The 14994-nt window shown below is 46.5% G+C and overlaps 2 protein-coding genes across 2 annotated transcripts in view; one reads left to right on the forward strand and one right to left on the reverse strand.

Moving 5' to 3' along the window:
* The window catches only part of ankfn1 (ankyrin repeat and fibronectin type III domain containing 1), a 35305-nt gene extending 27908 nt beyond the window's left edge, over positions 1–7397 (reverse strand). Inside the window, exons 1-5 of the mRNA XM_062378796.1 lie at positions 7178–7397; positions 6607–6692; positions 5744–5965; positions 4293–4501; positions 1768–2024 (exon numbers count right to left, since the gene is read on the reverse strand). Coding sequence (XP_062234780.1) covers positions 1768–2024; positions 4293–4501; positions 5744–5965; positions 6607–6680 — 762 coding nt within the window. The 5' untranslated portion in view covers positions 6681–6692; positions 7178–7397. The remainder of the gene's footprint in view (positions 1–1767; positions 2025–4292; positions 4502–5743; positions 5966–6606; positions 6693–7177) is intronic.
* Positions 7398–11174: 3777 nt separating this feature from the next.
* LOC133931491 (transmembrane protein 100-like) lies at positions 11175–13526 on the forward strand. The gene is made up of 2 exons (XM_062378382.1): positions 11175–11408; positions 12007–13526. The coding sequence occupies exon 2, from the start codon at positions 12043–12045 to the stop codon at positions 12511–12513; it is 471 nt and encodes a 156-aa protein (XP_062234366.1). The 5' UTR covers positions 11175–11408; positions 12007–12042; the 3' UTR covers positions 12514–13526.
* Positions 13527–14994: the final 1468 nt, after the last annotated feature.

Genomic DNA, 14994 nt, shown 5'->3' on the forward strand with positions numbered 1-14994 from the left:
GTTTATAACCAGCTCTCAGAAACCAAGCCGCACTGTGAAATAATAAAGAGACGCTCGTCTGTCGTCCACCTGCTGCGTCCACTCAGGAACTTTCCACAGAAACACAACTATTCCTCTGTTTCACAGCAGCCAGGGCACGCTGGAGGGACGGAGGGACACAGGGACACAGGGACGCAGGTAAGGGACTCACTCGTCCTGCCTGTGTTGCCTGGAAATCTGTTATTTACTGAGACGTGAAGCAGAAAGTGAAGACGAGCAGAGACGAACATCTGCTGCTGACCTGAGGTCAGAGCAGTTTACACATCACTCATACTGACGACAGCCAATCACAGGAGCCCCGTTTAAAACCAGAACCAGAACCATAAAATGTTCATCCCTCAAAACTTAAATAAGAAATATTCAGTTCATGTTTCTATATTTAGAATCTTAAGGATCAATCTGTTTTATCAGTTTATTGATGATAAAACGTGTCTGAATTTCTATTTATAACAGTTTCAGTCCTTTGATCCTTTATTATAGTTTAATGACTCAGAACCTTTCAGCTGAGGTTGATCCGATTTTAGAAACGTGAGGTATTTGTAGATTCAGCAGGAAATGACATCACAGGAAGTATAAATATCAACGTAACACTGGAGGAAGATTTCAGAGGTCAAAGGTTAAAACAAAACAACATGAACTCAAGCAACAAACAAACAACTCTGAGTTTCACTAAACTCTGAGAAGAATCTAAAGTCCCAAAAAAGATCAAGTCAAACTTCTTGTAAAGAAAAGTTTATTTTAGACTCGAACGTCAGAACGTCGTGTTGAAGGAGATTCTGATTTGAGATCAGTTTGTCTGTGAAGCAGTAGGTGTGTGTGTGTGTGTGTGTGTGTGTGTGTGTGTGTGTGTGTGTGTGTGTGTGTGTGTGTGTTTGTGTGTGTTCTTGTACAGATATCTTTGTGTTTGAGTCTACAATCTACAAAGTGAGGACTTTCTGGCCAGTCCTCCATTTGTGACCCCCCCCTTTAACGGACTGTTTGGGGGTTAAGGTTAAGGTTAAGGGTTAGGGTGGGGGGGCGAGGGAAAGCATAATGCTAATGAATGTCCCCACTGAGATAGCTGAACAAAGTGTGTGTCAGACTGTGTGAGCAGGATTTATATTCTCTGAGCGACGACGAGGTGTGTAACTGACAGGAAGTGTTACTGACAGGAAGTGAGAGTGGCTCTGACCACACGTGTCTGCCATCTTTGTTGTGGTCTAAACATGACAGTAATGATATTGTTCTCGGCCACAGAGGGCGACAACGTGCAGAGCGTTCCAGACTTCTTCTTCTACTGAGATTTTCAGGTCGTCTCTCATCAACTGATCAAATATTTAAATATAATAAAATTAATTTTTCATTCTGATCGATTCTTTCAGACGACATGAATGAAACTTTCACAATAAAAGCTTCTTATTAAAGGGAGACACTGGAAAGGCTTTAATGTGAAACAGAGGAAGTGCTGAGTTTGCGTTAAGACAAAAAAGAATACTATGGTTTTGTTTAATTACTATTGAGGGTTGTCGCCCTCTGTGGTGAAGACAGGTTACTACAATGTAAAGTTTGAACTAAAGTAAAGATGGTGAAACATTTTGTGACGTCTCACGTTGTTCCAACGTTTTCCAGACACGATGAATATCACTGATCTGACTTTAACTGGGCAAATTAGAAATAAGTTGTCCAGAATCCATTTTAAATTTGAATAAAGTTATATTAGAAAAGCTTTGAAGAGGATGCAGCACTCACGTGGACGTTCCTCAGCTTCTTCCTCCCTCTCTCCAGTCGACTCAGGAGTCGCACACGCTGCTCTCCGACCGCCGGCTGCAGCAGACGATCGTCCACCGAGACCGTCTTCCTCAAGGCCGCCCGCTCGCTGCCGCACGCCGCTGACGCCCTGCCCACTTCAGCCAGGTGGAGGCGCCTTGCTCCTCCTCCTCCTGCTGCTGCACACCCCCCCGACCCAGGAGACGGATCAGGTGACCAGAATTCACGCTGCACCGAACCTGGACGAGAGAAACCAGAGACGAGCGGCTGTTACTGTACACTGCACTGACACACACACACCTGCACACACACACACACACACACCTGCACACACGTGTAAAGTAACATTTGTAAAGTTAAAAACTGCTTTTATTCATCAATCTGAAGAAATCGTGATATTTTTCATTCTAATTTTATTAATTGAAACTATTCGACATGTTTTAAAGAAGAAAATATGATGGAAACTGGTTATTTTATGATATATATTAAAATACTGAGTGTGAATCGATATGAGACGATGAGAAGATGAAAGAGAGGAACAGCAGCAGGTTGGAGAGACGGACACAGAAGAAGACAAAGAAGACGAGTGTGAATCCTGGTCATCGCTCTGCAGAACCTTCTCTCCGGTGGTGTCATGTGTCAGGTGTCATGTGTCAGGTGTCAGGCTGCAGAGCAGCTGACGACCTGAGCTGCTGCATTAAAACTACATGAGGTGAAGCTGTGGTCGCTGCCTGGAGGTTCGACTCCCGACCCCCTGAGGGAAGTGAATGAAATGTAGAAAGAAAGTCCAGAATGACAGAGATGAAGGAACATGAAGGTGAAGAACCCTGGAAGCACCATGTCCGCTCTCCTGACATGTCACTGAAGAGATCAGCTCCTGTGGTTGACTCACCTCCAGGCTCATATCAGGTGACCTCTGGAGGAGTTCGTAAGATATCGTGTTCACAAGAATGGGACAGATGGACGACCTGTGACACGAGGCCTCTGGCCACCAGGTGTCGCCAGCGCAGGTATTAAAACTTGTGGAGTGCACATATCCTAAGATTCCCAGCTGGTGGGTTGCAACCCGTTTTCACGAAGACTCCTGTGCTTTTATTTTGAAGGGGATTTTTTATGCAGTGGAGGGCCGTGCTGGCTGTCATGGATTCATCACCAGTCTTTTTGAAGCCACTTCTCAGTGGTTGGACTTTTTGTTTCATGTTTGTGTGTGAAGCCACTGTTGAGTCTGTTAAAAGGCTGAAGTTACTGAATTGTTATTTATGTTGTTTTACTTTGTGTCCTTAAGATGCACTTTTTGTTTTTTAATTAAAATGCAGCTAATTGAGTGAAAATTGGAATATTTCCTTCTCCAGCATCGCTAGAGGAAAACAGAAGACAAAATAAATCTGTACATCTTCAAATTATGACCCATTTAGAGCCATAAAGCCCCAGATGTATTGGGGTTGGATGCAGTAGTTATAAATTAAGGTGAAATTATTAAATATACATATATACCTATTATAAATACAGTTCAGTGTATCAGTGTCAGAAACACTGAAATATGATTCTTTATTCTTATAAATGATGGATTAAATAAAATGTGGATTTAAGTAATTCATCTGTTTCAATGAGACTTAAATTAATCAACAGAAGAAGAACCAACTATCTGATTATTATGAGATTAAACTCATCTGATCACTGCAGTCATGGCGCCCTCTAGTGGACGAAGTCAAACTGAACGTTCCAGCAGTCATTTAAACTATTGACAACTAAACAGCAGAACAGATGTTTATTTATAATTGTCTGATAGTCTCAAACCTGTTAAATGTAAAATCGACTTAAAACAGACAAATGTGTGTAATGATGGAAAATAAAACTTTATGACTCATCATTAATGAGTTAAAGAAATACTGACTCATCTATTTACATCTTCAGGAAAATCTCTGAGTGAAAATCATCTACAGACGTGAAGATTTGAGACTGAACCACGAGTTCCGAGCGCTGACGAGTCGAACACCTGATAACGAGGAGACGGATGTTGATCTGTCCCACAGGAAGCTCGTTATCATTCTCCAGGAGGGTGGAGCTACAGGAAGCACAGCCCCAGCACAGTGTAAATACAAGTGTGTGTGTGTGTGTGTGTGTGTGAGAGAGAGAGAGACGGCACGTCCACAACAACAAATTATTGACCCGGTTATTAACAACAATGAGACAACACTCAGATCTCAGGAGAGTTTGTGGTGATCAGAGCTGAGGACGTGTCAGGTGATGTGAACATGATCACATGACCTCAGAGGTGACATGTTCACATCACCTGACACGTCCTGCAGAACCTGAAAACCTGCTGCTGAGTTGTTCAGCTGAGAAACACAAACTCTGGATCTGACCTGGAGTCTGAAAACAGGTCGAGTCTGGACGAACAGGAAGTCAGACCTTTGTAAACAATGACCACATCCTGTCAGTCACATGACTCCTGTAGCAGCGTCTCCCTGTTCCTGTCTGACAGAGGTCACATGCTCAGGTCTCACCTGCAGAGTTCCAGTGGAGTCCTCCAGGACTGGCAGCGAGCCGCCGCCGCTTCCTGAGGCTGACCCCGCCCTGGGAGGCGGAGTCTCCGGCTGACGTCCCCGAGCTCAGCGCGGCGGCGGCAGGGGTTGAGGAGAGGAGGGGCGTGGACAGACAGGGCGTGTCCATCGCCAGTGAAGAAGAGAAGACGGTGGATTCTATCTCTGACAACCTGCAGGGGGCGACATGAAAATTCATCCAGCCTGATCAGATCCGGTGACTCGCCACTCACTCACATATCTGACATTTGATTGACATCTGCCAATCACTCTACTGATACAATTCAATTGTATTCATGAATGTTTGTCTCAGAGGATGAAAACAGCGCGAAGTCAGTTTTTAAAAACGCATCATTTTTCTATACTTATAAATCTTTGTGTTTTAAGTTGAAAAACTCACTTTCAGTCCTTTTATCCTTTGTTCTGGTTTTAGACTCTTTTAGTTTGTTCAGTCTTCAGATACATGAAGATGTGAAGACTCCAGAGAGGACATGAAAGGAAGTAAAAATAGAGACGCAGCCTCGGAGGAACGATCCTGCTGCAGAGGTCAGAGGTCAAGCTCATTTTAGAATATAAATATATGATGTATATTATATTATAAATCACGTCAGACTGATTCCCTCAGATCTCTGCTCCTAACTTAGTTCTATGAATAATCCTCCTGAGGAGTCATTTTGAAAACCTCAGATTGTGGTGAGGTCGACTCCTCATCTCCTTCTCCTCCTCCTCCTGCTCCTCCTCCTCCTCTTCATAACGGCCTCTCTTTCTTATATTAGCAGCATGTTTCCTCCACATCTATAAACACCAGTGTGTCCCCTCAGGGCCCCAGCGGGCTCCTTATCTCTTCCTCCATGGAGCCAGACGGAGGAACGATGTTTCTGCAGGTGGGAGGAGCAGGGGGCGGAGCAGAGGGAGGAGCAGGGGGCGGAGCTGCTTCTCCACTGACCACAGATTCTATTCGTCTCTTTTTGATGTCTGAACAGAGACGATGTCTGTCCCCTAATGTCCCCAGAGGGAGAGACGGATTCTTTTAAAGCTTCAGTACGAACATGATTCTGAATCATTGTTCACATTAAACCACATAAACCACATCAGAACAAACACACACACACACACACACACTATGTGACTTGGCTGAGCAGCAGCGCCCCCTGCAGCCAGTAAAGAGCCTTCCTGTCGTTAATCATTTTCGGTCTAAGGTCAGAACCTTAAAGCTCGAAATGTCAAACTGAAGCTGCAACAAACTAATCCAGTAAAATGAGTGTTGGTCGAGGAAACCACAGAAAACTGAAAGTTCTTCATTCTTCAAATTTCTCTCACAGACACGTGAATAAATGATCTTAAAGTCCATCGACACAAACGCTCATTTAATTCCTTCTGATCATCTTCCTGTTCGGGTGAAAAACTCGGATTACCTGTCGTCGTCTCCCGGGTCGCTGACCGTGGAGCGACGGGAGTTGGAGGCAGGTGAGGAGGAGCAGGGGGAGGAGTGGTTGGACGCATGTGAGGAAGAGGAGGTGGAGGAGGAGGAGGAGGTGAAGGCGGAGTCCAGCGCCCGGGGCAGCAGCAGCGAGGAAGGCGTGCACAGCCATGTCTCCAGGTCGGAGAACTTCGAGTAACTCAGCATCTCCAGAACGCTGCAGGAGAGAGAGACGACAGGAAGTGAGGTCATCATCACAGAGAGACGAGATAAAGAATAAAAGAGACAAAGAAGACCAAGAAGACTAAGAGGACGGAGAGGACAGAGAGAACAGAGAAGACGAAGAGGACGGAGAGGACAGAGAGGACGGAGAGGACGGAGAAGACCAAGAAGACAAAGAGGACGGAGAGGACAGAGAGAACAGAGAAGACGAAGAGGATGAAGAGGACGGAGAGGACGGAGAGGACGGAGAGGACGGAGAGGACAGGAAGTGAGGTCACCATCACAGAGAGACGAGATAAAGAATAAAAGAGACAAAGAAGACCAAGAAGACCAAGAAGACCAAGAGGACGGAGAGGACGGAGAGAACAGAGAAGACGAAGAGGACAGAGAGGACGGAGAGGACGAAGAAGAAAAGGGGACGGAGAAGACAACAAGCTCCTCGAGGTCAAGGGTCATAAAACATGTTTGATTCCAAATATTTAACATCTGTGGAGGAACTGGAAGTTGATTGGTCGTTTCCAGCCAATAGGTGTGAATGTTCATCATGAACCTGTGGATTGAACCAATGAATGAAAAGAATTCACAGGAAGTAGAAGAAGAAAAGAAATAAGAGGTTTCCTGTGAACCCCCCCTCACCTCTCATCTTTCTCATCAGCTGTTTGGAAGAGGCATGACGTCAGAACACTGGAGTTCTCAGAGTCCACGGACATCTTCAGCCATATCTGAGGGGGAGGAGCCTGAGTGAGTGAGCTGGTTGGTTAGTTGGTTAGTGAGCTAGTGAGTATCTAAACGATGACGTCATGTGTTAGAAACCAGCTGGTGTCTTTTCATTCAGTTAGATGATCAAAGTAGAAACATGTAAACACTTGATGACGTCACAGGAGCAGAACGGAGGATGAGGTGTTTCATAAGTTACTGGTTACTTCAGTTACACCCCCCCCCCCTCCCTTTCACTTAAACGTTAACAATAAAGTGAAGTTAAAGTTCAAGTTAACGTGCACGATGAAGCTCGAGTTAACATGTTAGCGTGCACGTGCACACTGTTTGGGCTCGTCAGGGAGTTAAAGAGAAAACACCCGGTGAGTTAAACTGACACTAACTAACTGTTAACTAGTCCCCTGACCTCCACTCACACAATGGACTAGTTACACTAACTAGTTACACTGACAGTTTCAAACAGCTCCGCACATTTCAACCAGAGACTGACCGTCAGAGAGGAAACTTCTTCTTCTGCACAAACGCCCGCTCCTCTTCTTCTCCTCCTCTTTCTTCTCCTCCTCTTTCTTCTCCTCCTCCCACAGCAGAAACATCTGCTCGGTCACACTGTTCCTGGAAACGTGTCTTTGTCCAGCCTCGAGTCAAACATCCCAAAATACACAGATCCAGAGCAGAGAGGAGGATTCAGGTTTCAGTGCACATCTGGAGCCAGGGCCCCGTCCCAATACTGTTCTCACTGAGCAGCACAGGCCCCGTCCCAATACTGTTCTCACTGAGCAGAACAGGGCCCGTTCCAATACTGTTCTCACTGAGCAGCACAGGCCCCGTCCCAATACTGTTCTCACTGAGCAGAACAGGGCCCGTTCCAATACTGTTCTCACTGAGCAGAACAGGGCCCCGTCCCAATACTGTTCTCACTGAGCAGAACAGGGCCGAGTCTCAATAAGCAGTTTAGATTGTAATTAAATATGATCCCTTTATCTAAATAATACAGGTTGATTATGTTAAGATACACAAGAGCATTATTAACTTGTTGTAACTCTATAACACATGTTTACTAATGTAATACAATATGTTGTTTCAATAAAACTTCAAATATGTGAAATTCATTGTGACATTTGTAGTTCTTTTCACCACCACTAGATGTCAGTAGGATTTCAGCTGATATTCACATGAACTATTTATCACTGATTTCTTAACTTCTTATTGATTTTCAGACTTTTAAGTGAATTTTTGTTATAAAACGTTTGAAACTAATCACCTGATGAATCTCTCACTCTCTGACACTTCCTGTGGACGAGCGTTGATTATTGATTATTGATCTTTTGACAGATTCCAACAGTTTCAGCTGATCCGTCTCGTCCAGCTGCCGCTGAGGCACATGGGAACTGTAGTGTTTTGACTGAATCTAAAAGGTTTGGATGCCTGTGATGTTTTCTGTGACCTGTCGACCACTGAACTGGGAACCTGTTGTCTCTCCAGCGCCGCGGCCGCTGTGTGGACGCTCGGCGACAGGAAGTGATGTAATCCTGACATGATGGACACCACATGATAACAGGGAATTATGGCAGCGTTCCTCTGCCCTGGAGCTCCTTCTTCTCCTCCACTGATTCTCTCCCTCTGTGTGATTTTTGGAAAACAGATAAACCTTAAATTGAAAATCAGATGATTTATTTGCTTCGATTGATAAAAAGCTGATTTAATATTGATTACAAATGAACTGTGTCTGTGGCGCCACCTTCAGGATAGTTGTCTTTACTCGTGATGCTGCTTCGTGGAGATCACAAGGTTAGTGACTCGGACGTGTGAAGCTGAAAAGATGCAAAGTCAACGTTTCCACTTTGTTCAGGATCAAACTGAGCGTCGATCCCACCTGCGCTCACAGGAAGGAGGAGAAAGGAAAAGCTCCGTCTGCTGCAGAGGAAGGACGAGGTCTCCAGAGCCCAACTGAATAACTGCTGGCTCAAACCCACTGATGCAGGGAAGACGCTAAGTACTCGTCTGGAAATCAACCTCAGGTTTTATTCAACAGATTTCCCTCCATGAATCCTTCAGGGAACTAAAGGCTGAGAGCCCAGGGGGCTGCTGGGAAATAAATCAACTCAGAGAACCTTTAGATAGATAGATTGCTTTATTCACCCCCGAAGGGAAATTAAGTTTTATGAGATTTAGGATCAGAAACTGATCTGTCTAGGTTCCTTGTTTTCACTCTCTCTCTCTGACCCCTGGCTCCTGATCAGAGGACTCGCCGGGGCCCCCTGCTGGCCCCTGACAGGATCAGCAGCAGCAGCAGAGTGTGCTCGCTCTCAAAACGAGTCCAGATGTGTCCAACTGGAAACTGTGGGAGCGTCAGAAACAGGATTTAAGATCCATTAAAGTTCACAGATCTAAAATCTGCAGTGAAGGACGCAGCTCGCTCCCTGCGTGGGCGGGGTCTAACGTTCATGCTGAAGACGTAGTGTCTTGGTATCAAGGTCAAGCCCACACACTCCCTCGACCAATCAGGAGCCAGTCTCAGCTGTCATCATTCAAACCAAACTGATCAGAAACGTGAACACACATCAGAGAGATGAGAACGACCTGAACGACAGAAACATCTTTACTAATATGTTTTAACAACATGTCCCATCTGCTAACATGGAGGAGGTTTACCTTCCTGCAGCCAGCCACCAGGGGGCAATTGAAATAATTTGTTTTCATTTTTGCGTCATGTCGTCCATCTTTATTTACTGTTTGTGTTTTGACACACTTTCTGTTTCCAGCTAGCTGCTCTGTGATTGGCTGACATCAGTATCAAGATGGCGCACCTCTTTCTCACCAGTAAGATTAAAATGGACGACCTCCACTGCAAAGGCGGTCCCAGGTTCCCCAGGAGTGCCATGAAGCCACCGGCGTCCATCTCTGCCGAGAAGCTGAACCGGGACCAGCCCAGGAAGGACCCAGGCGCTGTAAACTGGAAACTGTGGGAGCGTCAGAAACAGGATTTAAGATCCATTAAAGTTCACAGATCTAAAAACTGCAGTGAAGGCCCCCCCCCCCCCCCCCAGCTCGCTCCCTGCGTGGGCGGAGTCTAACGTTCATGCTGAAGACGTAGTGAAGCATCACAAAGACCAACTGTCTTTCAACATCGATGTCACAAAGGACGAACCTGAACACAAAAGTCGGGGGTACAACGCATGTCCCGCCCCCTCCTGCTAATAAACCAATCCTCTGCTTTGTTAGCAGCCAAACAGGAAACATCAAGCCAATCATGTTGCAGGTCACAACAGTTTAGTTTATTCAAAAATGTTTGTGTCGCGTGTTTCCAGTCAACTCACCGTGTTTCTCTCTCTGTTTCTGCAACGTGATTGGATGGTTTTGGGGGGGGCGAAGGCGTGGCCAGAGCCGTGACACGGTCTCCTCGTTTTTATTTCTAAACGATTCATCTACAGGCCATGGTCATGTGACCTGGTGTTTCCAACATGGCTGCTTACGTCACTCTTCATCTTCGCTTTGTGGTCGGCCATGTTTCCTGAAAAAGAGGGTGTGGTCAATGCAGTCCACTCTAGATTATGTAAAACCCTGTGATTTGCTTAAAGACATCCAATCAGTTAAGGCTGTGGGTGGAGTCAGGTGACAGAGGCTGCATTTAAAGACCGATGATGTCAAAACAGCAACAAGACCCCAGCCCATATCCCAGGATTTATTGCTTCAGTTATAAATACTTGAGAATCAAACTCAACGGAGCAGATAAAAAACACAAGGATCTTTATTTATGGTTCATAAAGTGACCTGAGCGCCCCGAGGTCAGCGTTACTGCTTCGAACAAACAGGAAGTGAAGGTGTGTTGCATGTGCTCGCAGCTCGTCAGTTTGTAGACGTTGGACGTGGAGACGGAGTCTAAGAGGACGACACGGGATCAGAACTATAAACAAACCTCAGCTGACTCCTCCCACATGTCTCCAGCTGCAGGGCGGAGGTCATGTGACGCCTTCACTTCAGATGTTCTGATGCTCACAGGAAAAACAGAAGAGACAACATAAATAAAACCTCAAGGACATAAATGTTGGAGAGATTTAAGATCAGAAGTGTGTTCACGTTTGTGTTTGCACATGTGTAGTTGTGTGTGTTCAGCATGGTGTGTGTGAGTGTGTTGTTTTGTATTCTTTGTATATTTATGTTGAGGTTTATTCTACTAATAAATTAACAAATGTTTAAATGTTTCATCTGCAGCCGAGAACATCTGAAGAAACATCTGGATCCCGTTTGTCTCAGTTTCCTCTTCCATCAGATTATCAGTGATCGCTCAGTGAGATGCTGTGTGGACGGGTTGGTACCAGCCGAAGGAAGGAAAGAGTTAAAACTTCTCTGGTTGGTCCAGTAGGAGGTGGTGAGGAGGAGGAGGAGGAGGGAGAGGCGTGAAGGGGAGTCCCCCCCCTCACCCGTTCTACTATTGATAGACATACGCCCTCATTTCTTCCTGCAGAGACGACGATGCAGAGCGCCGAGGAGCAGAAGGAGCAGAGGAGCAGAGGAGCAGAAGGAGCAGAAGGAGCAGAGGAGCAGAGGAGGCGAGGAGCAGAGGAGCAGAAGGAGCAGAAGGAGCAGAGGAGCAGAGGAGGCGAGGAGCAGAGGAGCAGAGGAGCAGAGGAGCAGAGGAGGCGAGGAGCAGAGGAGCAGAGGAGCAGAGGAGCAGAAGGAGCAGAAGGAGCAGAAGGAGCAGAAGGAGCAGAAGGAGCAGAGTGAGTTCTTGAGAATAAAAACTGTGAGAAACCAGAAGCTGCTTTTACATTTAAACAGAAAATTGCAGCTGCATCATCACAATGTTTGTGTGTGCGCGTGTGTGTGTGTGTGGGGGGGTGTGTGTGTGTGTGTGTGTGTGTGTGTGAGTCTAGATACAGAATAATAAAGAGTGAGGACAGTTTGAAGTTTTCATCAATAACTCTCTTATCTAAAATGTCTCAGATTTAAACGCTGCCCCCTGGTGGTGATGAGGTCATTTACAGTCAGAGTCTGAGCAGTGGTGGTTATGGGGTGGAGTCTTGGTATCAAGGTCAAGCCCACACACTCCCTCGACCAATCAGGAGCCAGTCTCAGCTGTCATCATCAAACCAAACTGATCAGAAACGTGAACACACATCAGAGAGATGAGAACGACCTGAACGACAGAAACATCTTTACTAATATGTTTTAACAACATGTCCCATCTGCTAACATGGAGGAGGTTTACCTTCCTGCAGCCAGCCACCAGGGGGCAATTGAAATAATTTGTTTTCACTTTTGCGTCATGTCGTCCATCTTTATTTACTGTTTGTGTTTTGACACACTTTCTGTTTCCAGCTAGCTGCTCTGTGATTGGCTGACATCAGTATCAAGATGGCGCACCTCTTTCTCACCAGTAAGATTAAAATGGACGACCTCCACTGCAAAGGCGGTCCCAGGTTCCCCAGGAGTGCCATGAAGCCAGCGGCGTCCATCTCTGCCGAGAAGCTGAACCGGGACCAGCCCAGGAAGGACCCAGGCGCTGTGGTGGTGACACACGTCCCACACGTCAATGAGGTCCAGCTGACCGCGGCCACCGGGGGGGCCGAGACGTCCTGCTACCGCTGCACCGTGCCGTTTGCCGTGGTTGTCCTTATCGCCGGCATCGTGGTCACGGCGGTTGCATACACCTTCAACTCCCACGGATCCACCATCTCGGTGCTGGGGCTGGTGCTGCTGTCCACGGGCCTGGGTCTCCTGGGCTCCAGCGCCCTCTGCTGGAGGGTTCGACTGAGGAAGAAGAAGGACAAACGGAGGGAGAGTCAGACTGCCCTCATTGCCAGTCGGGGGTTCTGCGTGCCCTGACGAGAAACCCCCCCGAAGCCCTCTGAACGGCTGAGGCCAAGAACCTGAACACACCAGACCAACTGAGTCCAGCAGGCGGCGCCGTGGGTCACATGACGCACAGCGGTTGAGCTGGACGTCGGTTCAACGCTCTTATACAAACGTCCAGTTCTGAGATGAAGAGAAAATAAAACAGTTCCACGATGGATCAGTCGTCACAGAATGAAAATAAATTCACGACTTAAAATCAGAGAGCTTCCCGCGGAGGCCCCCAAGGGTCACATGGTGTCAAAGGAATATTGTCACGGAATCGTTGGGATTAGACGCAGCTCAAGGTTTAAAGGAAGTTTGAAGTCAAAACCTGAAAATCATCAAATGCAGCTTAATGAAAGCACAGATTAATAATTCATGTTTATAAGAACAACAACATCTCAACAAAATATCACTTCCTGTTAAACTGGTGAACCAATTCAAATGTTTCACATTCTCAGTTTCTAAAGCTTGAAGAGTCAGTTGAATATGAAACTCTGGCTCATTGAGGTGACGTGAACGTGTGCAGAGGGAAATTTAGGAACATTATTTTCAATCTGTGCTTTTATTCAGAGAATAAATGAGTCAGACCCTGAAACGCCCCTTGACTGAACTCTGATTATGTGGAAAGAGTTTCTATACAAACATGTTCAGTCTGGAACTAGATGCTGCTCATAATCGATATATTATAATATAATATAATAAAGAAAAGGTACAGACACGATTCTCTCTGAACGGCTCAACGTGCAGTGACGTGAGGTCACAGGTCGGGATGTGTTTCAGTTGTGTCATGAAGACTTTGTGTGTTTGACTCGAGCAGGATCCAGTCGTCATGAATCCAACTTTAGAATCTGTGTCTTATTTGTTCTTTTGTCAAAGTGAAGTTCTGACCCGACTCGTCTTCTTCCTCTCGTCCTTGACGAGCGGCTGGAGGGTTGTAGCAGCTCACTGTTATATTTAGTTGTGTATATGTTGCCTAGCATCGCACAGACACACAACCAGATAATAACCTGGGGGGGGGGGGGGGGGCTGCGTCAGGAGGAGCTGGTGGTGACTGGTAACGGTTACAGCATGTTGTCACTTCTGCAGCGCTAACCTTAACTCCGCTGGAGCGCAGCATCCGGGGAATGTGGGAGGAAGGGGGGGGGGGGGGGGTCGAGTTTCTGAAAATAGAAATTGTGACGTTGAAAAACCTCCGAACGGGACAGGAAGTAGAAACTCGCCCCGCCCCCCCGATGACTTCATATCAAAACATTAGTCGTAACTGAAATACATTTTATTTTAATGATTTAAACAACATTTTAACGTTTCATGATTAACTCAACATCTCGATGTTTTCAACTTTCAATAAAGAAAATAAAGTGAAACGTCAACTTCGTTATTTTCTCACATTTTCTACTTTCAAAAAATCTGTTGAAGTAAAAACGCGACGATGTCGAACTCAAACGTCCTGGAGCTCGAACGCAGGAAGTGCAGGGGCTGCAGCGCCCCCTGCAGGGGAGGGCTTTTCTAAACGTGCTAAACGTCCTGCTGGTTATTAAAATGAACAGGAATATGAATTCTGAACGTTGTAAACTCTGAAGCACTTCCAGCGTCTCCGACCTGGACTGAAGCTGACGACGTTTTCACTCTGAAGAATCAGTTGTTACGTTTCATCCTGAGTTTAAACATCCTGTCGATCCCTCGGCTGTTGACATATTCTGTTAGAAGCTGAAAATGTCGCCTCCTGGTGGCCGTGGAGGACGAGTGACTTTATGAGTAGCGTTCAGAGGGGTAATCCCGCCCCTCCCCCTCCCTTCCTGTAACAGTGACCAGCTGAGCGACCTGGGGGGGGGACACTGAGGGCGGTGTCCCCCCTCCCCCCTCCCTCCCCCTCTTAAACACACCCCAGGCTCTGGGCCGGAAACGGGGAGCGGCACATTGAAAGAGATCAGCCGGGGAACAGGATGTTCACACTTTATTAAAACTGAGAACTGGTTCCACAGCAGGAGGGACATCGTCCTGTCAACAGAGGAGCAGCGAGGAGACGAGGAGACGAGGAGACGAGGAGACGAGGAGACGAGGAGACGAGGAGAAGTCACCTCCCACAGTTTGAGACCAATGTCTCAGCTGATCGTCTCAACGGAACCCAACGAGGACTCGAGTGTCCACTCAGAGAAACAAGATGTTTAAAAGCAGCAGAGTCCACAGAATCACAACAACTCAGACGACCAGCGGAATCTGTGAGCTCTGTGCTGACAGCAGGTTTATAACTCCTCCAGGTAAAGGCTCCTGACTCTACATGGACTTCATGGTCTGAAGGAGAACAAGCGCTGGGAGGAAGCTCCATTAACCAGGGAGAGGCACTTCCTCTCATTCCTCAAAAATGCATTTCTCCCCAAACAGAACTTTTTCTCTTCATCTGTTTCTTTCATTCCGGGCATGCTGACGGATTTAAGACTTCTAGAATAACAGGGAGGGGAGCAGCTCCCA

The sequence above is a fragment of the Platichthys flesus genome, chromosome 20 (genome assembly GCF_949316205.1).
Source record: "Platichthys flesus chromosome 20, fPlaFle2.1, whole genome shotgun sequence".
Classification (NCBI taxonomy): Eukaryota; Metazoa; Chordata; class Actinopteri; order Pleuronectiformes; family Pleuronectidae; genus Platichthys; species Platichthys flesus.